At 38.4% G+C, this 25,994-nt stretch overlaps 1 protein-coding gene across 1 annotated transcript in view; it reads right to left on the reverse strand.

Moving 5' to 3' along the window:
* The window catches only part of SVIL (supervillin), a 58,942-nt gene extending 33,517 nt beyond the window's left edge, over positions 1-25,425 (reverse strand). The window contains exons 1-10 of the mRNA XM_075706501.1: positions 25,395-25,425; positions 25,117-25,268; positions 24,027-24,708; positions 15,006-15,040; positions 13,767-13,828; positions 13,259-13,398; positions 10,896-11,148; positions 7,737-8,312; positions 6,014-6,255; positions 262-391 (exon numbers count right to left, since the gene is read on the reverse strand). Coding sequence (XP_075562616.1) covers positions 262-391; positions 6,014-6,255; positions 7,737-8,312; positions 10,896-11,148; positions 13,259-13,398; positions 13,767-13,828; positions 15,006-15,040; positions 24,027-24,708; positions 25,117-25,268; positions 25,395-25,402 — 2,280 coding nt within the window. The 5' untranslated portion in view covers positions 25,403-25,425. The remainder of the gene's footprint in view (positions 1-261; positions 392-6,013; positions 6,256-7,736; positions 8,313-10,895; positions 11,149-13,258; positions 13,399-13,766; positions 13,829-15,005; positions 15,041-24,026; positions 24,709-25,116; positions 25,269-25,394) is intronic.
* Positions 25,426-25,994: the final 569 nt, after the last annotated feature.

Genomic DNA, 25,994 nt, shown 5'->3' on the forward strand with positions numbered 1-25,994 from the left:
GAAGCCTTACAGGCCCACTTACTGGTTCATAATCTGCTGATGTAAAGACACTGTAACCAATATTATATGTCCCAAGACAGTGAAGACATTCTCATTTAAAGAGCTCTCATGTTGGGAGAATTGTTCTTTAAACAAGCCTGACAACAAGCAGAATAGTGGGAGCTAGTAGCTAATATTAGGCATGCCTGTCTAGTCGGATGCACCTTCAAAAAGCTGAAGCATTTCAAGCAAGATGTTTTTTCCAAACAAGGATAGAGTTACCTTCTTTAACAGCTGCTCAACTTCTTGCATCTGCGCGCTACGGTCAGTGACAGACATTTTTGCATACTCCTGCTTTTTGCTGAGCCTGCTCTTCCAATCTTCTTCACCACTCTTCTTCAGCAATGCCAACCTAGAAGAAAAAACATGCCAACAGGTAGCTTTAAACACTGTACTTCCCGTTATCCTCAAAAGCTACCCTTATTGTTTCACTAACGCTGCATTCGAGAGAATTTGAAATTAAGTTTTCTAACATTAACTATAGTTATTTACCTTTCATATGTATATACAAAGCTCACAAATGAACACCAAGCCTTTACTGAACATGTTGAATGGGAATCATCTGTCAAAACACAGACATCTAGATCTGAGACAGGCACCCCCCAGTTAATTTGTGTAGTCAGTGGAAATTGCCAATGCAGTCAAGGGAGACCAAGGTACAACGCAGATCATCCTAAAGTAGACATATAAATAGCTTAGATTAATCACTGCTTTTTTCCCCCCTCCCTTCTGTTGATAAGGCACAGAGAGTGACCAGCTCAGCTAATGGATGCCTATGTTGTAGATGTCCAAAGTCAGTAAGATGAATCCTACCTTTGGTCTTTACTGTACTTATTAAAAAAAGGTTTAAAAAATTATTTTCTTTAAAACCCAAGAAGAAAGGGGTCTATTCAGCAGGCACCCACCAATTAGGTCCATCAGGCACATCAAATGACAACTCTACAGTTAGTGTTTTCATTACAACTCCAGTGACTGAAGTTACTGTCAGACTCCTAGGGATCACTTAATATCTTCTTGCTAAGCTCAGACATTGCTGTGACAAAAATCAGTAGTACCAATGCAGTAGTAACTTGGTGCTAACTATAATACAGCTGTGAAATCTATCTGCAAGATTCAACTGATTTAAAGGATGTCTTCTATTTCAAATGTGAATTACCCTTAATCTCATGTAAGTAGGATCTTTTAAAAGTGCTATTTCCTAATCTTGAGCAAAATTCTGAATATAGCGCAAAGGGACACTGACTGGCTCTGGTGGGGACAGCATGTAGATTTATTTTGCTAGAATTAGAATCTATTTGTCCATACAGACCCCGAGGTGATTAGTTTTGGGGGTAGGGGAAGTCAATTAGGAATAAGGGGTCTACACAGGCATGATCTTCAGCTTACCTTCCTCAGAAATTAATACTTGTAGGAATTTTCTAGCTTTCAGAAATCATTCTTAGTACTTCATAAAATGTGTATCTACAGTACTCATGCAAACAGTTGCATCACTCCACTAAATAATTTTTATTTTAGTTGAATTAAGTTTTACTTCATAACTTTCCTTAATCTAGGGCATTTCAGTAAGGATTATACAAAACCCTTAACCCTATTAGTACTTGAACAGTTTCAGTAGTTAAAGTGTTGGCAACCTATTTTGACCACAAGATACAGAGATTCCTTTTTAGAGATGCAATTACTGTTACCCTCACAGTAAGTCTTGTCCTGAAACTCTGAGAAGGAAGGAGTAGGACTAAATAAGTCTAGCCAGAAGCCAAGTTTCAGGCAGCTGCTTCCTGCAAAAATTGAGGGGGTGCAACCATCTTAGTGACCTATTCAAGGATGACCAGTTGGTCCTAAGGCAGTCATTTGAGACAAACTGAGAATGCAGAAAACAGTAAATCCACAGAATGCAATGGCAGTAAGAAGGTTAGTATTCAAGAAAGCAGTTATTTCCTCTCTTCCTGCCCAGACAGGCAGCGCTGGCAGGCTTCACATTGCCTGGTTGCTTCATACCTCACAGCACAGGATGAGTAGGGGTGAGAAGGACTCACAATAAGGAGTTGAGGCCATGGTCATTGTTTCCAGAACGTATACAAGATTTCACTGCCCAGAACTATTCTTCTGGAGTGCATCCATGCATGCGTGAAACTGTGGAGGAGACCAAGATGGGACTGAATTGCCACTATGCAGTTGAATTATCTTCAGTAATTATGTTCTCTCAGGTCAGCTTTGCTTAGAAATGATCTGCGATAATTGAAGCTGGAAGGCACTTTGGTCAGCTTTGGCCTAAGATGAGTTCATTTTTAAAAATGTCTACAGCTGCTCAGCATAGCAGGCAGAAAAAAAAATTATTATTATTTTTTTTTTAACTTGACATTACTGCAGGGTTTTTGCCCTAGACCTTTGCCCCAAACAGCTTGGTTGATCAGGAAGAGAAAATCTCTAATCCTAAGAATGCTGCTGTGTTTCTGAAGACTTTGTTTTCTCCTCTGTCATATGGATGGATTCATACTAGCCCTCCACTCTTCACTTGTAATATGTAATGAAACAACTCATTCCTAGAGTGAGAACACACATTTGTCTGTTTTGAGCAATGAAATCACCGCTTGAAGAAATACATATGCCCAGTATGCCACTGAAGACTTCACTGCTGTGTAAAACCTAAAGCCATGCATTTGTTTTGAACAATGGAAACAGCAATAAATTCAGACTGCCCTGACTCAGCAACAGTTGGAGGGCACCCTTTCGTAGGAATCAAGATGCAAGAACTATTGAATTGGTCCACACAAGCAAGCCCACCAGCTCAGTAGCTTAACTCAAAGTAGACAGCACTTGATTCATTGGAAAGTCTGCAAAAATAAGGCAATTATTGGGTCTAACACTTGGATTTATTTAAGGCCTGCCTGTCTACTAGTTTCATTGCATAACTCTAGTTTTCCACTTTTGATAAATAATGAATAATCATTCATTATTCACTTCCACAGTTCTATTCATACTGCTTTTGCCTCCAAAAGTTCCTTTTTGCAATCTGAAAAAAATGAGTTTTACTCTTCTTGAAAGAAAAAAACTGTTTATATATCTGCCCATCTTTGACTGATTGCTCTGCATCCTTCTTTCACCTGCTACTGAGATAGAACATCTGCCATCAAGATAGAATGACCATCACCCCAGAGGTGTCAGGATGGGTTCAGAGCAAAAGCTTTCACAGCTGAAGGCAAAATGTTGGATTAATACTGAAGAAACAAGATTAACACTGAGAAACAAGATTAATACAAGACTAATACTGAAGAAACAAGATTTGAACAATCGTTTTGCCTAAACAAGGAGCTTTGCATGAAAGTCCTTGGCAGCAGTCCTGGCAAAAAATGTCAAAAATGAAACATCTTTCTTCTGTGGCAATATTTTAGTATTTTAGCTACTAGTGTTATCCTTGAGAAAGATTAAACTGGACACAGGTTTGGCTTTCACATGTACTCCACTGGCTGCACTTGACCAGTTCTTTTCAGCTAAATCATAAATCCTGGAGGCAGATACGAGATAAGTAACTATAAAATGAAAGCTGACTGTTAAAGGTGCATAAATTCACTATCATGTGGACCATTCTGCATAAGAAAGTCTTGTTCCGGCATCCACACAGCAAAAAAGGTTGAAAATTAAGTTTAGTCTGGGCTCTTCCTGAGAATGAATGAGGAATGGCAAGAGGTCCACCAGAAATTAGTTATCTGTAGCTTTTTTTAAATGGTGATCATGGCATGCAGCTGACTTCTAAAGTGGAGCTGACAGGGTGGCCTTCTAGCAACTCTGGTCTCCATAAATGCACAAAGACAGGTAGTTACACGCAACTGACGCTCCATTCAAAGTCCTCCAAGACATTCATCTTCCTGAAGGCAACACAATTAAACAAAAGTTTCCACGACTCATATATAACACATCAGTGGATTGGCCCTGGCTGCCTAAAACAAAACACAGCCAAAACTACTCAAAGATATGAGCCTTTGCTCCCTCTCACCTCCAAGCTGCGTGCTTGCAGAAGAAGAGAGGATAGGTGTCTTTTCTTCCTTGAAAAATCATGATTTTCATTCTTCCACATAATACAGGTAATTCTGAAAATGCCAGGTATGCACTCACTCCACAAGGATAATATTAGTTCAGTGAAGTAAGTTTTTGTGGAAAATCACTTTCATCCAGACCAGCATGCGTGCATCCTGCCCAAATATCATTACATCTGTGGAAAAGCTGTTCTTCCATAAGGTGAAAGAATGTCTGAGACAGCCAGAAAAATCCACTGGATGGGAAGATGAAGTTAGTGAAAGTAAAAGGAAAAAAAAATTCCAAAGTGTAATAGTTAATCTTTAGTAGAAATGTTCTTTGAGGTTTATGAATACTTGGCATCAGCTATAGCCAAGCAAAAGAAAATGACTGGTTGTAGTTTTTTAATTCTGGGACAAGAAGTAGACTACTGTGGTATTTTGGAAGGCTAAAACATTTTGATACCAGCTCTGCCATTTACAGACGTTTGTGGAATCAGAATATACAAATTCCTGACAAGATGGCAGGTATTTTCTTTTGTCAGCTTTGGGACTGACTAGACAGTGTTGAAGGCCTAATGGAAGTGATTCGAGATTGTGAGTGTGACTGACAGTCTTTAACATCAATTCCTCAAGATACCAACTCAACTGAAGCATTAAATTTAGGACTGAAACAGCTGCTAATACTTGGAGTTTTCCTTCCCTCCAACCTCTTTTTCCCCACCAGTATCAGCAAAGGCAAATCATTTATCACCTATAAACCAGAAGTTACTGGTCTTAAACCTTATCTGCCCAGACAGTTGAAATATTCACAGAAGGGGGACAGGAGGGATGAATGTTGCTTTAAACAAAACAGCAGCAGCAAACTGGAAAAGGTAACTAAATCCTTCAGAAGGGGGATAAGACTGCACAGCTGTTGTAGCTGCCCCTGCACCCCCTCTTTACGTTAACGGGATAAGAGGGAGTGGGGATGCTCTATAAATGAGGATGACACACACACATCCTAGAAATACATGAACTTAAGAAGTAAGCTTTGGAATCATGTTTAAAAAAAAACCACCCCATGGAGTTCCTAATATCACACTCAACTCATGAAGTGCGGGAATACTTTTACACAGTGAAAGTTTAATCAAGCAGCTACTTTTATTTATTGGTTCTGCTTTCACAACCCAGAGCAAATCATAATTTTACTCACTGGACTGCTACCAGATCCTTACTACAGTTTGGGGCTAGTTAAAACTTTGAGAGTATAAACTCAAATTATAATTACTTTCACAAGTACTACAGCAGCTATTGGTGCTCTACCCGTGAATTCCTACTGTTTGCACAAGTGTGGAACACTTAACCTGTTGTTGCAGATCAGAATGATCTTGGGTTGGAAAAAATATTTCTAATACTCCCACAAACCTGTCCAACTTATTACCCTTTTAAAATCCCTACAGTAAGTTCTCAGAAGTCATAATGGCAACCATGTATTTCTGAAGTAAAGAGGGAAACATCACAGACTCTATCCCTGACTCCCTGTAGTCAGCTTATTTAAAAGAGACTACTCCCATAGACCAACAAAAAACCAGCTATTAAAAAAAAAAATCCCATTATACCTGTTAAAATTGAAAGCAGAACCTGGGGAAGTATATATATCAGTATATATATCAGTATAAATGTAACTAGAACATGTATTTTTACAACTTTCATTTTCTGAACTACTTACTGATTACTCAGGTGGCTCTTTCAAAATCAGATTATCACGTTCTCTTGAACAGTAATTCTCAGTCACCACCATCTGCCTTATAAGCATGTCAGGCAGATTAGCTGCATGTTTCTGCTGTTAGCATTTGACATCTAATAAAGCCTAATAATCACTGCTTAGCTTTTGCAGAAACAGGTTTAAAGCTTCTTTTTATACCATCAGTCTAATAACTGTATTTATAGAGATCATTTAAAAGAAAGTGAAATTTAAGTACCTTTCCTTAATTGACATAGTTTTGCTGGAATTATCGAGGACATCCTCAGTTGTCTGTGCTTTGTTCTCTCCAACGGAAAACATCTCACAGGAATTCTTATTAAGTTTGCCTTCCAATTGTTCGGAGAGCTCCTGCAGTCTATAGGATGCCACAGCTGCAGTTTGTGAAACTGTCCTCATTGCTGATGTGCTGGTGAGTTCAGAAGTAGGTTCAGCGTGGTCTGCCCATTCAAAAGAGAAGTGCTGAATTAGAGTTAGCGTTATTCTCAAACATATTTTACACTACTAACACTGAAGCAGCAAATCTGGTTTTTAACATACAAATCACATGCTATCCTATCAGAGAAAAAATTTCTGCTGAGCTAGAGTACAAAGATTAATTGTGCAATATTATCTGCTGCATAGACTGGGCATTTGTGACTGAAGTTCGCATGAAGCTACAGAATATCATGTTCAATGCACAATTCTGAACTTCATATGGATGAGGCACAAACTGCTGTTCCTGTCATCACACCAACAGGAAAACAAATGGACAGATGAGAGGGGAACAAAGAGTAAGGGAAGAGAAGCAGACAAAATTTAAATAAGAAATTAACTTAGTGGTAAAGCTGTTTAATGCATAAGTAGCATACTAGTAGGGCAGTTAATAGCTTAATAAAGGTATTTTCTAGGAGGGTGTTGGGGTTTTTTTGGTTTTGTTTTTTCAAGCAGCAATTAAACCACACGAAAAACTGCCTTGATGAAAGATAAATGCACTGTTACAGTTATCTTTAAGGAAATATAAGTGATCTTCATTTTTCTTTTTGAAATTTTACAAGCACAACACCCCTCTGATACACAACTGCTCTTGTTTTATCCCAGTCTCTGTCTCCCCTGCAGTCATCAGAAGCTAATTGGATAGAATGGGCACTGCTTTTGAGGAATACAGGCAGAACTATACCTTCCTCCCTGTGCCTGTTCAAAGACCATTAAATTAAAAATAAATTAACTTCACAGGATGAAGACAAAAGTGCTTCTAGCACTACAGGGTACTGTGGTCCTGTACCCCATCATAATAAAACAGAAAACTAATACAACATCCTTCTAAATTCAACAGAATAGAAGGCTTTATGCAACGACCAAATGGACTGATTATTTCCAAAGCACTTTATTTAAAGATGGGTGAGTTTACTCATTAAGTTTGAATTATGCTTTGCATATAGAAATGTAGTTGCTCTGAGAATTACTTGGTTTGTATTTCATTACCACATTGAAGAGAAAATAATAGTAGTTTTGCAAAATTAGTTATCTGAAAATTACCCACTACGAGCTATATATGTACATATGTAGTTAATACATAACTATATATGCACAAGAAGGCAACAATTAAGAGCAGACACTTGACCCAGGGCTGTTAAGTTTAGCTTGTTCAGCATTTTGGAGGGCAGGGGCAAGGGCCAAAGAGGAAAGGATAAATCTTAGCTTCAGCATAAAATACCACTTCTTTCTAAGTAAGAAAATCTGAATAAAATTGAGCTATCTTTAAAGGCTGAAGAATTGAAAGAATAACAAAGAGAAAACTGTATTTGTAAAACTTAAGATTTCACAGGTATTTCTCTACCTTTAAGCAGTGTTAAAAAAAGGAAAAAATAACCAGCCTTGATAATGCTTGAAATGAAGATGTCTAAAACTAGAGAAACACCATAAGTTTGCTGAATGACACTACACCAAAAGCAAGTATATACTGCACCTCTTTGCAAAGTCTTGCTTTTCATAACACTTTCCAAATCCATCTTTTCTTCAAATGACTGGCCTTCTTTGACTTCCCATTTACCTTGCATGCGAGTATCGATTTCCTTCTGTTCAAGAGGCTGAAAAAGTGCTTGTGAACTAAACAGTTCCATGCTGCCCTTCCTCAGGAAGCTGAGTGTTGTATCTTTATGGTAGTCTCCTGTTTTTTCAGGAACAGGATGTGTGGTTTCTTCCTCAAAGGAGCTGTACTTTGTAATTTCATTAGCTTCATGTGCTGGAAACCTCTTTCTCTCTTCTTCATGCTTCTTTGATGCTCTGTTGCTTTCTAGTGCTTCCATTGAGGGCTGCCACTGTTCTGACTTCTGCATGCGTTTTCCTGAAGAGTCTGTGTTTTCTGCTGAAGAGTGGAATCTCAAATCAGCTCTAGCAGCAGTGCTCATGCTTCCATCACTAGCTGGCTTCGCATGCAGGTCTCCAGCATACAGTGGAGAAAGGGCAGATGCCATCGTTGAAACTGATGTTGCAACTGCAGTTGACAGGGGAGTAATTTTTCCACTTTCATTTTGTACCTATGGGAAAAAAAAAAAAAAAAAAGGTCTTCAAAGCTCTGAAATCACCAATTCCTGAAAACAGTCTAATCATGTCAGTTCTTCAGAGGTGTGCTTCCACATGAATATAGTCCCCCATAAATATAGACTAGAAACATAAGGAGAACAACAATGTCTCCATAATTTGGTTGCAGATGGATTATTCCACCCTGGGAAGAAACGACTGCATGTGAACAACAACATCGTTAGTAACAAAGGGTTTACGTGTAGCATGCAACACGATGTTGTGTCAGGGCTCCATGAAAAGTTTCATACTGACACTTCCCCAGTGCAGCACTGGGAAAAGAAATTAGCTCAGGTTCCAGACACCGGATGACATGCCATGTGCCCAGGCTAATCAACTCTGCATCTCAGCAGGGCTAATTAGCTTTGGCACAGCTCTGCTCTGATATGGTTATATAGGTTCCAGCTCTGGAGCTAGCTCATCGCCAGAGAGAGACTCTGCTCCGTGCTGTCCTCCATAGGGCAGACACTCCTGATGCTTCTGCCACATATATCACCTTCATGCAGGACTGTTAGTCTAAGACTTTTTCAAATATCAAACATTGGCTGTCATGTACATCTCTGAGCAAAGTATTTGAATCTAAGAAGCATATTAAAAACAACTCCAAATTTGCTTTGCCAGCCTCTACAGTGGAACAATTACCTTTTCTACTCTTCTGACATAATAATTTTACAGAAGTTTTCCTAGAGACAGTGAAGATGCAAAATTTTTCTGAAATGCAGAGCTTGGCTTTGTCTTCCCCAAAGGAGAGCTATGAAAGAGACTGACAAACATGCCTTCATACACATCAGGAGAGGTTTTTTGTTTTGCTTTTTTTGTTGTTTTCTTAAACTGCAGGGTTAGTTAACAGCATGCAAAAGGAATAGGCAAAATCACACCAGTAGGAGGAAATCAACTGAAAACTTAAAATGCACATGCAAATTCCATAAAGCATGGACAACACAGTCGTTCATTAAACAAATCAGAAAGCAGAGCAAAGACTACTTCGCTAGCTCAAAGATTCAAAGGAAAGATTAAGAAAATAGTTACCCGTTTATTCTTTTTCCATTGCATCTATCAGAATTAGAAATTTAGAGGAGATCAGCAAAGGGATTTCAGCTTTAATTATAAGATATTTACATTTGCAAGTATGTATTTTGGTAATGTAACCTCTAGTTATCTATTTTGATACCTTTCTTTTGTTTCTTCCTAGAAAAAATAACTGCATCTCAAAACATCCCAACACTCCAAATGAACAGTTCACTGAGAAAGTCTTTTTGAAAATACACTCCCATTGAACTTGGTTCAGACTCAGCTTTGGTTTCTTTTGCTAGGTTCAGAAAGAGCTGGCAAAACATGCTTCCTCTGCGTTTCTTTGCTTGAAGAGAAAATTTGCTCTGTAAAAGTCTGACAAACTAATGTGACTGGCACTGGCTTCTTTCCCATCTGCTTCAGCCCATTTCTGTTGATCACCTTCCTGGCCCCAAACAAGTTAGTGACACAATCGTTAAAAAGTCCAGGTTGTGACAGTGGTTGGCATGTGGAAAATGAATGGAAAGAGGAATATGTAAGGGCTGGAAATCTTGCTAAAATACATTTGCCAAATATTTACTACTACTTCATGCCTAAGTAAAGTAGGCATAAAGTACAATTATGTATCTGTACAGCTTTGCACCAACATAGAGGAATCCTGCCTTCTCACTATTCTATTATTATAATATGGAAAATGTATAATCGTGAACGAAGCGTATAGAAAGAGAAGGGTAGGAACTTTCTAACACCGATTCCCTAGAAATATGACATGCATAGGAGTTTGTGCTTCACTGTTAAAGTGACTTCTTTTAAAGCTGTAATACGAAAGGACTGATGTTTCTGCTGTTGTGAACATCACCTCTGAAAGACCACTGCTGGGCCATCTTATGCTCAAACTTCACTAAAAAGGCATTCCTTTGCAGTTCCAATTATATGAAGGATTCCAGAACAGGAAGCCCAATTCTGCTGCACATATTAAATAATTTCATTTTGACCATGACTTTCAAAAGTATTCAGCTTTTAGGGAAAAAAATAAAAATCAATGCCCCTCCCAGAGGAAAATGACAGAATATGTCCTGACTAATAATGGAAATACACAGTGCTTTCAGGAAAGAGTCTGAAACCACATGACACATGACAAAGCTCCAAAACTCCCTGAAAATACATCTAAAGCACGATGATATGTGTCACAGCTTTTACCCCTTTGGTCAGGAATTTACTTTTAGAAGACATGTAAAGTCTACCGGAAAAGACAGACACTATGAAAGGTACAGTATGCACTAATCAGGAAGATGATATAGTCTTGAATTACTTAAAAAAGAAAAACACACCAATGAAGTTGACATTTTAGAGGATGTTGTTCCTCAATGTCAGAAGACTGCTCCCTGACAAGCTTTTTCCTGCGAATATGTCAGGACCCCAGTGTGTAGCTCAGAGCAAAGAAAAGGCCAGCTATTACAGCATCTTACACTGAAGCTGTTTTCTCCAATAAAAAGAAACAAATGAAAAAGAGCTAAGATTGCACTTACCTGCTCAACTTCTCCAAGAGTGACTGGCTGAGTCTGGTAACGAGCATTCATTCTCCTGTGCCTAGTATCTCCTCGACTCCTTGTGGAGATGGCCCTGGATACTGGCTGAGATAGTTTGTTAAACAAAGCCATCTTTTCTGCCAAACTTAAGGTGGAAGAATCAGGTTCATCAGACTGATCTTGCCCCATCGCCTCTTTGGCTGCTCTTATCTCCTCTTTAGCTAAAATCTTTTGGTGTGCTGATGCCTGCAAGCTGAAGAAACAGAACTGGAAATGAGTTTTGAAGAAGCCATTATGAAGTTTTAAAATGTCAACCTGATAGGAGCAGAAGAACTGCACATGAAGCACAATAGCCAATGTAATATAGCAGCCTAAGTGGTTATGCAGTGGTTCAACATTGGCATGATGAATTCTAATTCAACAGCTGAAGATTTAAAAAAAATTAAATTTTCATTCATAAATTCATTTAATTAGGACACAACAATTTTTTAAAAGGGGAACTCAAGATTGAAGAGAGACTTTTCAGACCAATCTCCTTATACAAAATACAGAGCTATGGAGAGACATTTAAGATGCCTGCTGTAGAACAAACATGGGTCCTGCAGTGCAATTTACATAAAATTCAATTTTATTAGAAATAATTTGTGGAGCATGTATGATAAAAACATTTAAAAGATGGATTTAAACTCCAAGTTAGTGCTGCTTTTAGGTTAGCATAAATTATAGTGCCTCTTATAATTTGAAGTGGAACAGAATTCAGACTGTCTTTCGTTTTGAGTTATCTAGGGTAACTCAGTGACAAAGAATAGTTTTGAAATACACTCCATTAATTTTGAAGACTGACCAATGCTGAAGGCAGACACATTAATTCATAAAAGCTGTAACTGCATTTGTCTCTACAATAATATATTTTATTCACCTCTAGCTAGATTCAGCCACATTTACAGAATTAGTTGTAGTATTTTTTTTTTTCCTGTCATGGTCTCTGCTAAAATTCTCTCGTTCAGAACAGGCAAACAGTATTCTGCAACTTTACCTATAGGTGGTGCAATTTCTTATCTTTCCTTTAATTTTGCAAGCTAAAAAAAAAAAAAAAGTATGTAGAGACAGACAAAGAGGGTATGTACTGCTTGTGAAATCAAGCACCCAGCTTCGGTATTTTCATCGCAAGATGACATTACCGTACAAAAAACTGCAAGAGCAAAGAGGGTTCTGCTAGGTTTGCTTACATGCAAATTCATTTCTTTCATAAAGAAGGATAATATGCTTCTAGAACAGGTTAAGTATGGTTAGAAATGTCCTGAAAACAGATGCTTGACAAAAAAAAAAAAGCTGCATTGTTTTATCATGCAAACATAAATGAAGTTGATGAATGTTTTAAATATTCTTGAAACGAGTATTGACTTGACACATTGAAAAGGCATTCAAGACTTTAAAGATGCATCTGCTATTGAGGAATCTTGTGCTCCATGTAACATGCATGTTTATCCCCCCCAGTACCTGATAGGCTGTACAGTGCTCTTAACTACAGTGGGACTAGGTACTCTTGTCACTACTCTGTGGGTATTCACAGAACGTGAAGCAGGGGTAGATTCACTTTAAAGAATTGCCAAGGAGGGAAAATTCACAGGGAGAGAGAAGAAAAAAGCATTAAGAAAAGCAATACATTAAGTGTTAACTACAGAAAAGACCAAAACCAAACCAAACCAAAACAGAAAAAACAAACAGCAATGATTTTTAATTAACTGAGTTATCTGCTGCGACCTTTGCAAAATAACTTCAAATACTTTGAAAGAACTAAAAAACTAGAGAAGCAAACAGGTTGTCTCTTGAAGTTACTTATTTCCCATAACATCAGCTATCTTTCAGCAGATCATTAGGTGAATGTCCATTCACCTTTGTTTAATTTTTCCCCCAAAACGACTTTCCTTTTTTCAGGAAAGTTTCATTATGTATGACCAGAGTGCAAGAAATGCATTTCCAAAGAGTACATTTGAGATTTCAGAGTGTGAAAGGTTTTCCCCAATACAAATACATTCCATAAGAAATTGTGCAGATTTCCCTCAGCGCAAAGTATCTTTTTCATTTGAGTTACAAACCAATGCTATGATTAATCCTGTTTACCTAATCTACAGGTTCATAAGCTTTCTGCCAAATTACAGTTCATACAAGTTATGCTTTACTAGTCCCTCTACTTCTAAAAAGGAATTTCAATATAGTTTCCCCTGCGGTTCTCAAGGAAGTCAGCCCTTAACAATAAATGTTTTCCTTGCTACAACGCTGTAAACACCACATATATGGAACTTATTCCCAGATTTAAAAGCAGGAATCAAAGTTAGAGCCAACATATGTACAAGACTTACGTAGCTGCAATGACCACTTCCTCACTGGTAATTGGTTGTGTGTGCGATCTATCCTGCAAACGCCGCAGTCTTCTCTCTACTGCTGAACTTCTTGTAGGTGGTTTAGGAATATTTTTCATTTCAAATGATTTTTCCATTTCCTAAGGGGACATATATCATAATTAAAACCATGGAAGAAAAGTTCTAAAACAGTACTTTCTTTTTAGCTTTCTTGCATGCAAAGTAGCAAATTTCCCAAATGCCCATCTCTGAATTAGAAGCAGGATGTAATTGCACAGTAGGCATCATGGAGTTAAAACTAACTATACATGTCTCTAAACGATGTTCTGAAAGAAGGCTTTAGAGCAATAGGTCTACTGTGTAGGTGGGCGAGGTGAAGTAAAAAAGAGTTATATAGCTTGGACTTGGTTAACTGCATTACACTTCATTCTAATGCACTTTCTGTTCTTCAGCATCTTGTATGTGAAATGTTTGACTCAGCCCTCTATTAAGAAAAGGTAATACTTACTCTAAAAAGCAGCCTCTTTGCAGCTACGCTTAGTTTGGCTCGGTCATCCAATTTTTCTTCATCTACACAAAGGAAAAAAAAAAAGGAGGCTGAATGTAATGAATCAAGCTCATATTAAGTGCAAGGGTTGGTTTGGGTTTTTTTTTTTTTTGACTAAACGATTTCTGAACTCCTCAAAAATTATGTTTTACTAAGACAAGAAGCACTACCAGCAAATAAGCTGGCTGTTACTCCTTTTTAACAAAAGACTTTAAAATGAAACAAATTGTGTAAACTTTACTTGTATTTACATGTATTGCATCAGAGGAAAATTCTTAACAGGATTTGAGAACAAAAGACTTGCCTTCAGGACAGTTGATGTGTTTTCAAGTTATCCAAACAACCTTTTATGAATAATCAAACTTCTTATATTAGTCTATGATAACACTTGGACTAAGGAAATAATTAGACTGAAAGACTGTCTAAAGGGTCAGTATTCATCCTGCTGTATAGAACATCTATTTTCTACTAGTTGACCATACAAGATGGTCTCTCCTGGAAGCTGGTCATTCTGATTACCACCTTGTGTCCCCATTTTTCAGAGGCTCAACTGGTATCCTTAGGAGCTGAAATCAGCATCCTCCAGATCCAAGAGCCAGCATCACAAAGCTGCAGAGAATATCAGCTTTCAAACAGCATAAGGCATTAAATCTAAATTTAGCTACTCATGAGATTACCTACTTAATTTGTGCCAGACTTGCTGAGAGTGCCAAGGGGGAAAGAGAAGCAAGATGGCAGACTGAATTACATCATTTAATAACCAGCATCTTGCAGCTCCCTTAGCTAGAAAACACGTTACCACGTTACCAATATCAGTTTTGCACTATAGTAAAAGCTATTTTATATTTTAGTTATTAGTCCTAGACCTCTGATTAAAATTTGGATTTTTTTTCCATCAACTAGCTTATTTATTGTCTAAATCAGAAAAAAAAAAACCCAAACTATTTTGAAAAGAGTCGAGCCATTCCGCCCCTTGCCTCCCATATGAATTTTGGTATCCATAGACAGACTTTTGGACTTAAATGAATTTGAAATCAAGTCTGTAGCAGACGTGGCCCAAGGAAAAGTGGTACTTCAAACATATTATAGGTAATGATAGTTATTTTCAAGCGGACTTTGTTTGCATTATCAAATAGTTCTCCAGTTAAAACAAAACACACTTGCTCCCATTTTTTCCTTAGAAATAGTATAGTAACATACCTTCAGCAGTTAGCGTTTCTGCACTCAAAATTGACCTAGTGAAAAATTATCAAACAGAAAGAAGTTAGTTGGAAACGAGACATCAAAAATTAAATTCAAACTCCATCTGAAGTAGCAGGACCTCAAAAGTCTTAAGAGTGGGAAAACTTTATCTATTTTTCAAGTTTCAACAGTTTCCACTTTGACATCCTTTAATAAAGCAGAAAGGCAAGCAATTGCAGCCAAACTTAAATACAGTAAAGGAAAATGATTTCCAGTTCATCTTGCAGAAGATAAAAGTCTAAGATTTGCTGCCAGCTCTTTTAACATAAAATATGTAGCCTTGGTTGTTTACAAAAAAAGTAAGTGATAAAGCAGAGTAGATGGAAAGGAAACTCTTTATATAAAAACAGACAAAAGCATTTATCATTAGACAGAACCAGACAGCTATAATACTTCATGATGATTCACTGTTCACCATTTTACGTGGGGGGGGAAATTGCAACGAATTGGTTTTGTCGGCGGTGATTTGGTTTTTATTTTATAAGAAGCTATAACAACTACTTGATTGTTTTTAAAGAGAAACAATAACCTTGCAAAATGTTTATGCTAATAAATGAACAAAGTCTCTTCACAAGCTTGTTCATGTCTACCTGCACCAGAATGCTACACAGAGCTACGTACGTGCCTACCTATCTGTCTCCTTTCGTTCTGCTGACGTTATAGGTTGAGTTTTAAATCTCTCAGAAGTCTTTCTATTTTCACCAGGAGAAAAATAGCGCCTCGGCCTTCGTGGCCCTCTTTCACGGTCACCATTGGCAGATAAAGTGCTACCTGCCGTTGACATCTCAAACCGAGATTCACTTTTAAACCACGTGACAGAAAGCGCATAGAAAAGAAAATAGAAGAGAGAAGTAAAGCACAGATGTAAGCATCTCAACAATTCACTAGAGATCACTCTGCATGCTCCTCTGGTAACATGCGCAGACGTACACATTCCAGCTACCCCACATCACAACTTGCACTAGCAAGCAGAAGCACAAAAGCAGGATTCAAACCATCTCAGCCTCGAGTACACACTGGTGAGAGCTAAGCTGTGTGCTTTAAGTGCCGAACACAACTGCTGTTGAGTGTGTGTAATTTTTGCCAAGGACGTGCAAGTTTCACACGAAAATACGTCTGAAATGTCACCTACAGTTCTGTTTTCTTGTTGGCATTAGCACTCTCCAGAAAGACATTACGGAGCTGGGCAACAGAGACTTTTGTGTCAACCATGCCAATCTCACCGTTTGGTGCATTTGCTTCCATGCTCTCCTTACTTTTAGAAGCTTCTAGCTTAGGAGCCACAGTATAGTCAGACATTGATCGAGTCAGGACTTTATGCTTTGCTGTCGACACTTTCCAAACAGGAGCTTTTGCCTTGGCAGGCTGCGATACAGACCCACTCTGTATGTACATAACCGCTTCACTCCTTTCTATGTTCTCAGGGGTCTTAAACTGCTGCTCAGGAGCCTGCCTTTTATTGCACTCCAGCTCTCTCTGAACTTCTGAGTTAACTTTCAGCTTGCTTGCGAAAGAGGAACTCCCCACAGGGGTATCCAATTCTCCTCCTCCAAAGAGGCCTTCGTGGTTCTTCCCTTGCTTGCGAATCTCAGATGGCAAAATTGGTCTTCTGCCTTTGGAAGCCTGTTCACCCTCCACGGAATCTTTTTCATCAGGCTTTGCTCCATAACCAAGTGCCTCTTTCTTTTCACTCTCTGATGCAGCGGCTGCTGACGATTTTGTTAAGAGGCTAACATTGTCTGGTAGGAGGAGGCTGCCAACAGAGATGTTTGCTGGTTCTTCTGTTGCCATCAGCTGAGCTGTGTGAGCAATGCCAGCAGGCTGAATATAGCCATGTATTGGTTGGCGGACTGAACTGACGGGCTGATTTATAACCCTATCAAAGGCAGAGGTTTCTGTCTGAAGAGGCATGTAGTGGGCTGGCAGTGGATGGGATTTTCTCTGAGATACTGTGTCTGTGACAAGTTCAGGGCTTCCACGAGCACTTTCCTCTTTCACCATTTTCTCTCTAACTTTTACTCTTTAAGAAAGAAAAAGGATTAAAGCTGTGAACAGCAATACCCAATCTGGGAAGGAACACAAACACCTACTGTGGGTACAGACAGCAACATCGTATGAAAATAAAAAACAACCAACACATAAAAGAAAGCAATCTTATGATGCAACCCCTTCCTCCCCTCCTCCTGCCCCAAATCTTGGCAGTAACATTGTCAAAAAACATTCAAGTGATTCACAGGCCCTCGAACATGCATGACTTCTGAGAAGGTAACTGCGCAAGCTCTGAAAATGTACAGCATGTTCCCATGAGGTCACAACTGCGTTTGTCAACCAGCACATACCCATAGTCTCAAACAAACAAGACGATCAAAACTGCTTTTTATATTATCAAAGTGTTGGGTTCAGCCTGAAATTGCAAATTCCATTGGCAATCGTGTATGCAGTCAGATTTTTGAAGATGTCTAAACACTGGGCAGCTTACATCATATCAAGATGCTGTTGCATTGGGGAAAGAAATGAAAAAACACATTGTTATCTCCACCTAGCCCTTCAGATGTTTTGCCAGAGACTTTTTTATTTGTGCTTTTGTGTATCACTTAAGACATCTAAAATGTTACATGTAGTGTAACCTGTTTCGGTAAGTGAGAAAAAATGTTGGAAGTGCAAGCCTTAAAGCCCAAAGTGAAACTATGGCATGGCTGTTGCTATTCAGAGGGCTTGCAGGGGAGAAAAGCATTTAAAAAAACAAAACCAAAACAGGCATTCTATTTAAAAACATTTCATTACATTCTAACATGCAAAATTCACGGGAATGTTCCCAAAAGTTACCTTACTTCAGTGTATTTTCTAGAAACACTTCTAGACTTGTGTAACATCCATGCAAAACAGTCGCATTCTACCTTTAGACACTCAATGCAACTCCAACAGAAGGCAAGCACATGCAGCCGGAGGCAGCCTTTGCTCTACAACTACAACTGCAGGTAAACTCTCCAGCAGTTTTACAGCCACGCCAAGTGTTCGGACAGCTTACAGGGCAAGTGTGTGTAAATATCATATAGATGGTATTAAAAATGAAAGCCCTGTACTTCCTCCCCTCCCAAATGGGTATAAAAAATTATTTTAATTCTGTGGAAGGAGAGAAACTCAAGTACAATATAAGACTAGCTCTTTATTTGAAAGTAAGTGATCCAGCTCAAAGTATGTGCAATTCCATGCTTGCTACCAACAGACTTTCTGGAGTCTACATTATTAAAAAAAAAAGCAAGATTTAGAAAAAAAGGCAAATTAGTATCTGAGAGAGTAATTCAGGATACCCAAAGCTGTCTGAAACACCAACCTTTCTAACATTTTGGTGCTTCTTATCTCTGAGGATTGGTGCACTTATCAGGGAAACTTCACAAAGATATTTAAGCACAGAAAGTGTGTTCAGTCTGAAAAAGTGATTATTTAAACTACATATACCAAGCATTCTCCAGAACATCCACACTGATATTAGTACTGGGTTATAACAATTACTTTAATCAGGAACATGGGAAAGAGTCTTCCTGCAATGCTTCCCATGGTGGGCTGTTACCAAAACTGTGTTACCAAACTGGGAGAAAGCAGCTGCTTGTAGCTCTGATCAAGATCTTTTCACTTTTCAATATACATTTTTTTACATCTCTTGTACCATCTCGTTTGGAATTCAAGGAATTAATTGTAGGGAATGCTAAGATGGATTGGTGTGTAGTCTAAAAATCTGCTGGTTTGCAGAGTACAAAGTGGGATAAAATAAGTTATAAAAATTAGTGGAAGCCAGAATGACAGTAGCTGTGGAAGAAGCTAGAGGCATTTGTACTTCTTCATCAAAAACACCAATTGGTCGTAAGTTACAATAAAAGCAGATGCTTCAGAAAAGTTTCAACAGCTGTTTATCGACAAGAAACAACAATTTCTAACTTGCTGCTGTTAAAGGAAAATTGAAGGCAAGTGTTAAATGAAGACAGAGTAAAGGGAAAGAAAGGGGAGGTTTGTAGTCTGGGTGTTAGCCACACAGCTATGTTTTATGATACCTGGAGGGCCAGCTGATAAGTGAAGGTGTGTCCCCTTCCGAATCTTTCTGAAGAAACCATTCAGGTTTTGCTTTCCCTGCACTACTACAGAAAACAGAACTTCAGGTAATTTTTGAGATCTCAACACATGTTCCCATTGTTTCTCCCAATCTTCCCTCCCCAACGCTTTTTTTTGTTTTCTAATTACTCAGTTACAGAGGACTGCTCATGAAAATAAATGCACAGCACATTAATCAAATTGAAAGGTGATAAACTGTGAAACAAGCTATCATTAATTCCACAAACATCTAAAAGATGTTCTGAATGTTAAATATTCTGCAAAGGTAACTTTGCCAAGCGTACATTGTCCAGAATTTGAGAAGTGAAAGCAACTACACAATCTTATTTTTGCCACTACAGGTCAGTTTGAAGGGTTTACGTAAGGACACCTGGGAAAGCTGCTAAAACCGTTCCTTTAATCTGTGGTTTAAAGTCGTAAAAATGTCTGCATCCAAAACAAAGTAGTCACATGAATTTAATGAAGTTAGAAATTCAGATGGCTTTATCATACTTCCTAAGAAATTCTCAGGAGCAGTTGCAACCCTCTCTCCTCTTGTAGCCCTGTATCACAAAAGCTTCAGAAATGCAAACCCAGTTAGCTCAAGTAAAACATGCTGTGTCACTGGGTGACAGGGGAAAGGAAAAGCTTAAAAAACAAAGTAACCCCCAATTTGATCTTGTCTTGACTTTATTCTGTTTCCATTTTGGAGCTGAAAGCATAAAAAGAAATGAAAGCACTGCAAACTTTTAAAAGCCCTACAAGAAAGGGTGTCTGCAGACTACCTACGTAGAGTTTCTCAAATACTTTCCTAATGCCCACCTTCATCTCCAGTCCCTCAGCAACACTAGATCACATCAAATACTTTTAACCTTGCAAGCACAGACTGTCCGGCCACACTAACATTTACAAACAGACTCTCCAGAGGTGACAAGTGGCCAGGCTGCTTTCCATTACCTATAACTACATCTGAAGGAACTCCTCACATTGCAGTAGAGCTGTTTGGGATGAAAATCCCAAATTAAGCTCCAGGTCATCTACTTCAATTTTTCTTAGCTTGTCTTTTAATAAAAATAGTTGAAAAAGGTCAAATCAACAACTGTTCTCAAAATAAAAATGCATTTACTGCAAATAAGTTTAAATTTGAGAACTCACCTACAGCTGTCATCCAAATCAAGCTTAGAATGAAGTCAAACACCAACTGTTAAAACACCTTTTGTTTTCCCAAATGTTTTTCAATTTCTAAAGGAACTGCCCAGATAGGGGGTAAAAACCTTTCACAGGAGCTGACCAGGTAGCTGGAATTGCTTTGAAGCAAGCAACTTCCTTCTCCTCTCTTAATGTGTACTTTGGCACATTTTTACAGTGGGCATGGCCCAAGCAGCAATTTGTACTTGACCATTCTTCCTTTGAAGAGAGCAGTCAGAAAAACGCAAGCCATGTTTTGAATTTAGAGTTAATCAGCCACTTCAAGCAGCCAAATGCAATGTCAAATGGTACCTTCTCAGCACTTTGTTGTCTTCTCAGTGATGGATAATAGGATTAATTATTAAACCATCTTAGGCCTGAAGGTACAAAGCTTTCATATGTATTCCAAAGCAAGCTGCATTTATTTCCCAATTTGAACTCAGCAAATTTAAATTTAACAAAAAAAAATTTGCAACCTATATAATGTGGAACTGACTTCAAAAGAGCAGCTACCTGGAAAGCTAGTGTTAGCCCTTATTTTGCTTGTGCAAATGGCCTTACAGGAGACTACCACACAGGAACTTTAAACAGACTGCATGGAAATAGGCAATGACTTCTTTACCACCCAGAAACAGGGACAAGAGTTTCTGAGAGGTTATTCTTAAATCTCTGAATATCACACCAATGAGTATGCACTGGCACTGGAAGTTGTCAGGGGTATTAAAATGCAGAAAGGGATCTTGGCAACTTGGCTTTTAAAATACCGCCTACTGCCTACATGCGTATCCAAACAAGAGACCAAATCCTAAATTTAAACTCTTGGCTTATGCAAGAGCTACACCACATCTTGGTGGGTGCATATGATTTCCTTCAAAAGATAAGACAGACAGTAATTGTGGGAAACCTGTTTTACGCAAGTACTGTCCCAAGCCTCATCCAGAAAGAATCTGAAATTAGTGATAATGCAGTCAGCAATTTGTATTAAGTTATGACTTATTCCTGCTGCTTTTGCCCCAGTCTCTCATTTGTTAGTACGGCACTACTGCAGAGCAAAGAAGTAAAAATGACCATACCACAAATGGGATGGGGTTTAAACTCTGGAACTGTCCTAACATCAGAACCCACCTGAAAATGGATCTTAGCATGTCTTTATCTGGAAACAGAGAACAACTAAGTCTCAAACAAAGGAAGACCTTGCAGAAGGGGCCTTTCTCCAGTGCTTGCCAAACACAGCTGATCCCTTAGTGTTTCACACAGCATTAGATCTTGTAGGGACATACAACCTTTTACAAATGAAAAAGTATGCCCCCATTAAAAACACTGTTTCCTTAATTATTTCTCTTCTGCCCAACTTCTGCAGCATCTTTTATTACAAAAAACAGGCAATGCCAGAAGTGGCAGCTTTAAAAAGAAACAGCTGGAATTTGTGAACGACTTGATAATGCCTTCAGCCTGCTCAGTCTGAACTTGTAACTGGTTTATAGAGCTGCATTAGAAAAAACACACTTGTTAGCTAAAAATGAAAGAGCTTTATAAGGAGACCTGATTTCACTACATTAAAGGCTAATCTGTGAGTGAGTGGATTCAGGTGTCTCTCTATAGACAGCATGCTGTTTTCACCAGGGCAACTACCATCCCACCAATGCTGCATTCAGTGTAGCTTCTGAGTGGGAAGAGACAACCTAGAAGGCATTTCGTTGTTCAGCGTTTCATTGGTTTCCCTTCGCAGAAACAGGCACTAGGATTGCTTTATGAGAGTAAAGAAAATAAAACCCCTTTTTACACTGCAGCAGACAGATTCTTGGCTATAAAATTTGATTGCCTATTCTCTTTACTTTCCTAAGGTTGAAAACTTTATCCCTTCCTTCACCTTACAAAACAGACAGCAACCTGCCAAAGGTCCGCTGCTCCAATATCCCTTCGTATCAGTAATTGTATTAGTCCAGAGATTTATCTCAAATTGACCATTTGAAGATAAGGGATAATATTTTGTAGTTTTTGAGTTGAGACTGCTTCAGAAACAAGGTTTTTGGAGCCTGGAATAACCTAGTCAGCTCAAGGAGTTTCAATACAACTCTGGTCTCAGTTGTATGGATGACCCTGGGATGAGTATTTTCCTTACTGTAATAGGAGAATTGTAAGTTTTAAACATAAACTAAATATAAGATTGTATTTCCTAAGTATGCGGACTTACTTTCCCTTTGATGACTTTTTTGATACGACAATATTCCTTTAAAATTTTGGCTTAATTGGGAGAGTCCAATGATCACTCATATAGCTACATATCCATGCAAATGAGGGTGAGCAGGATTAGAAGTCACCTGAATAATGAAAAGCTATGAAACAAATGTTAAGAGACTACTACTGGTGTGTCCTATGCAATAAAGTGAAACAAAAAAGAAGGCTAAGTAAAGTTGAGCAGTTTACAGGCACTGTAAATAGATGACTTAATCAATCCAGCAGGTGATTAACCTTTGACGTGGAAGACTGCTTCCTCATTCAAACTTTAAGATATGTTTATGAGTTAATAGGAAAGGCCACAACAAGTAAGAGTCAAGTTTTGTCATTTTGATGGGGAGGATAAAGAAGTCCAGTAAGGTAGCTTGTTTCTGAACCTACTGCAAAAAATGCCAGAAAGTGTAAACAGTTCAGCTTATGCCAGTTCATTTCAGTTTTTTAGAAACAATCGGAACTGCTCAGCATGATGCAGATGTGTTTACAGTTAAGTCCTCATTACAATTTACATTATATTTAGCTGTAATATTTTAACTTAAGTTTTTACAGTTATTATTTTCCATTTATCCACCTACCTAGAAATTAAAGAATCACACAGAGAAAATCATACTTTCAAAAAAATTCTTAGTCACGTGTTGTTTTCAGTCACCATAACACTGATCATCTGTTTTTGCACTACAGTGTGAAACTACAATCTGAAATCAGTGAAAACTATTTTTTTTTCCTTCTGGAATAATCTGGTCACCCTATTACTGGAGTAAATTTGTCAAATTTGAAGTAATTCAGCATACCAAGAGGGAGGCTATGTTTTCCAGCATTAACTCTCCCCTCTGCCCCTTCACACACATACCCTGATATTATCTGAAAGATTAACTATCACAGTTCAAAAGGGCTTTTACACTTTCACAGCAGGAAAACAAATCAACTATTACTTTAACTGACCCAAGACACTTTTCAGCTTTTAACTGAGAGACCTGTTTTATTTTGGCAGAAGTCATCAGGAAGCTATTCAAATCTTAACTGAGAAACAACTTGCCTTTACTTGGAAACCCCCACCCAAACAACTACAGGCTATAGAGGAAAAAAGTTAAAGGCTTGCTCTAACAGGTTGGGGGGTGGGGGTGGGGGAAGCAGATTTAGAACCATAACTGCTTCAATTTCTAGCCTGTGTAAATATCTTAAAAATCAGTTACTCCACTCCCCCCCTGAAGTGCCTAATTTTAGCATAAATTCTATAAATATAAAGTGAAACCAAGAACATATCTAATCATAGAAATAGATACCCACTTCCTTCTATCAGAAACACAGTGATTCAATAAACCCAACCAATCCAGCCTGAGACATCCAAAGCCACTAAATACATCTTCAAGTGTAACAAATACATTCTCATAAATACTGTAACACTGCTGCAGAAGGTGATTAAGATAAAGGAATCTACTGTATAAACAAACAAATAAAAATCATTCTTACCTTTGTCTGATGTTACTGTGCAAGGGCTGGTCATTCTGTAAATGGATTGGTGAGGCTGCCCGCTTTGGTGAAGAAAGGGACTCTCTGGGGGTTTGCTTTGGTGATACTGGCACTTCGTTACAGGAGGAAGATTCTCGTCCAGAAAGTGAAAGGGAGACAGAACTATCCAAGGTTGCTGAAGGGTCAGAAGCCTGTCTAATGGCACTGTCATCATCTGCTTTTCTATCACTCTTTTCATTTGAGAGGTCTTCTTTATCTGGAACACCATCTTTTTCATGGCTGGAGTACTCTTTGGATTCAGAAAACACACTCTTTGACTCCTTCGTCTCACTCCTGGACAAATACAGGGAGCCACAGTCCTTGTTTTCATCATTCCTTTCACTTTTCACTCCCTTTCTTTCCACGCTGTCAGGATCTTTCCTTGCCCGCGTATATCTGGATGAGTAGTCAGAATCCAAATCAGAATCAAGAGATAATCCGTATTTTTCTGCCAGTTGACGCCGCCTCTCTGCCTTGTACCTAGCTATTCTTTCTGCTTTTGACTCTAGTTCCTGGACATCCATGTTTCCTGTACTATACAAGGACTCTGTATTACCTCCTGTGATTTCTGCTCGGTATCTGGATGATCTGGGTTGTTTTTCTACAGAAGAATCTGAAGTTTCCTCCTCTTCATTTGATCTTCCTGTCAAAAGTACAACATATATGAGCAAGTCCATCCCAAAACTCCGAGTACCCTACCCACCATTCACATCGAGTGAACTAAAAGCTTCCCATTTTCTTACAAATCAAAGTGTACTAGTGACTGCACAGACACATAACATTTTTGCTTTTATGTTTCCAAAAGCACATACAAATGGTTAAGAAATGTGTATTAGTTATATTAAGAGTCTCCTATCAAATTACTGTTGTTTTAAAACAGTATGGATCATCAACCTTTTTCAAATAAGGAAACAAGAATTAAAAGGCATGTTAAAAAAAAACCCTGTTCACAGCTCTTCTATGAAACTCTTCTCCATGTACTGCACAAATGATAGGGTAGTAAACTTGAAGTAATTCAGCAATGCAAGATTGACTGATATACACTGCTTACCTAGGTGGGGACTGTATGGATCAGTTGCACGCATATATCTTGGTGTATCTTCCTCTAGTAAACGGTGTGTGACTGATCCTGGACAGTTTTGTAGAAGCATAGGTTGTGTATCATTTTCAATTCCCTCTAAGCGTCTAGCTATTCTTTCTTTTCTGAAAAAGATGTGAAAAATGTGAAATCAGGCATCTTTGAAGATTTGAGGTGAGAGTTTCTAAGAGGAGGTAACAAAACAAGCTGTGTGTTTTGTTTTACAGGCTAAAGGCTTTTTTTTTTTTTACCTTTTCATTTCCAAAAAATCTTGGTTGTTTGGTTCAAACAGTTTTCTTAATTCTGAAACTGAGACAACAAAAGATTATACAGTTTATAAGCTACTAAGTTTCAGAAACTCACAGAAACTTGCTAAAATGCTTTAGAAAAAGAAAGAACAGTCAAATAAAGTTAAGAGTTTTGAAACAGCTTTTGTCGGGGAACAAGCATTTTCCTCATTTTCCTACTTTAATAAGCTTGTGTTGTCAAAAGTTCATTAGGCACATACATGTAAACACCAAGGAGTCCTCCCCTCCAGGTACTTCCAGGCTAAGCTAGAATCTGCTATGCATCATAGAAGTTTTCAAGATCTAGTATAAACTGGGCAAGTTGTATTTTGATTAGCTGAGGTCAAGCTTACATGCTATACTAACCCTTTTCAAAACCAAGTAGCATGGAATTACTGCTTGCCCCATCTCCGCAAAGGTTGGGGACTGACTATGTTTAAAGAGAAACAGTGTCCCCTATTCCTCACTTTCCTCCACTCCCTTATATTGAGCAAATCCCAAGAATCCCAGTTACTCATGGTTGGAGTGAAAATTACCTCGTACCCTCATGATACTCCTGCACGG

This window comes from Pelecanus crispus, chromosome 2, assembly GCF_030463565.1.
Source record: "Pelecanus crispus isolate bPelCri1 chromosome 2, bPelCri1.pri, whole genome shotgun sequence".
Taxonomy (NCBI): Eukaryota; Metazoa; Chordata; class Aves; order Pelecaniformes; family Pelecanidae; genus Pelecanus; species Pelecanus crispus.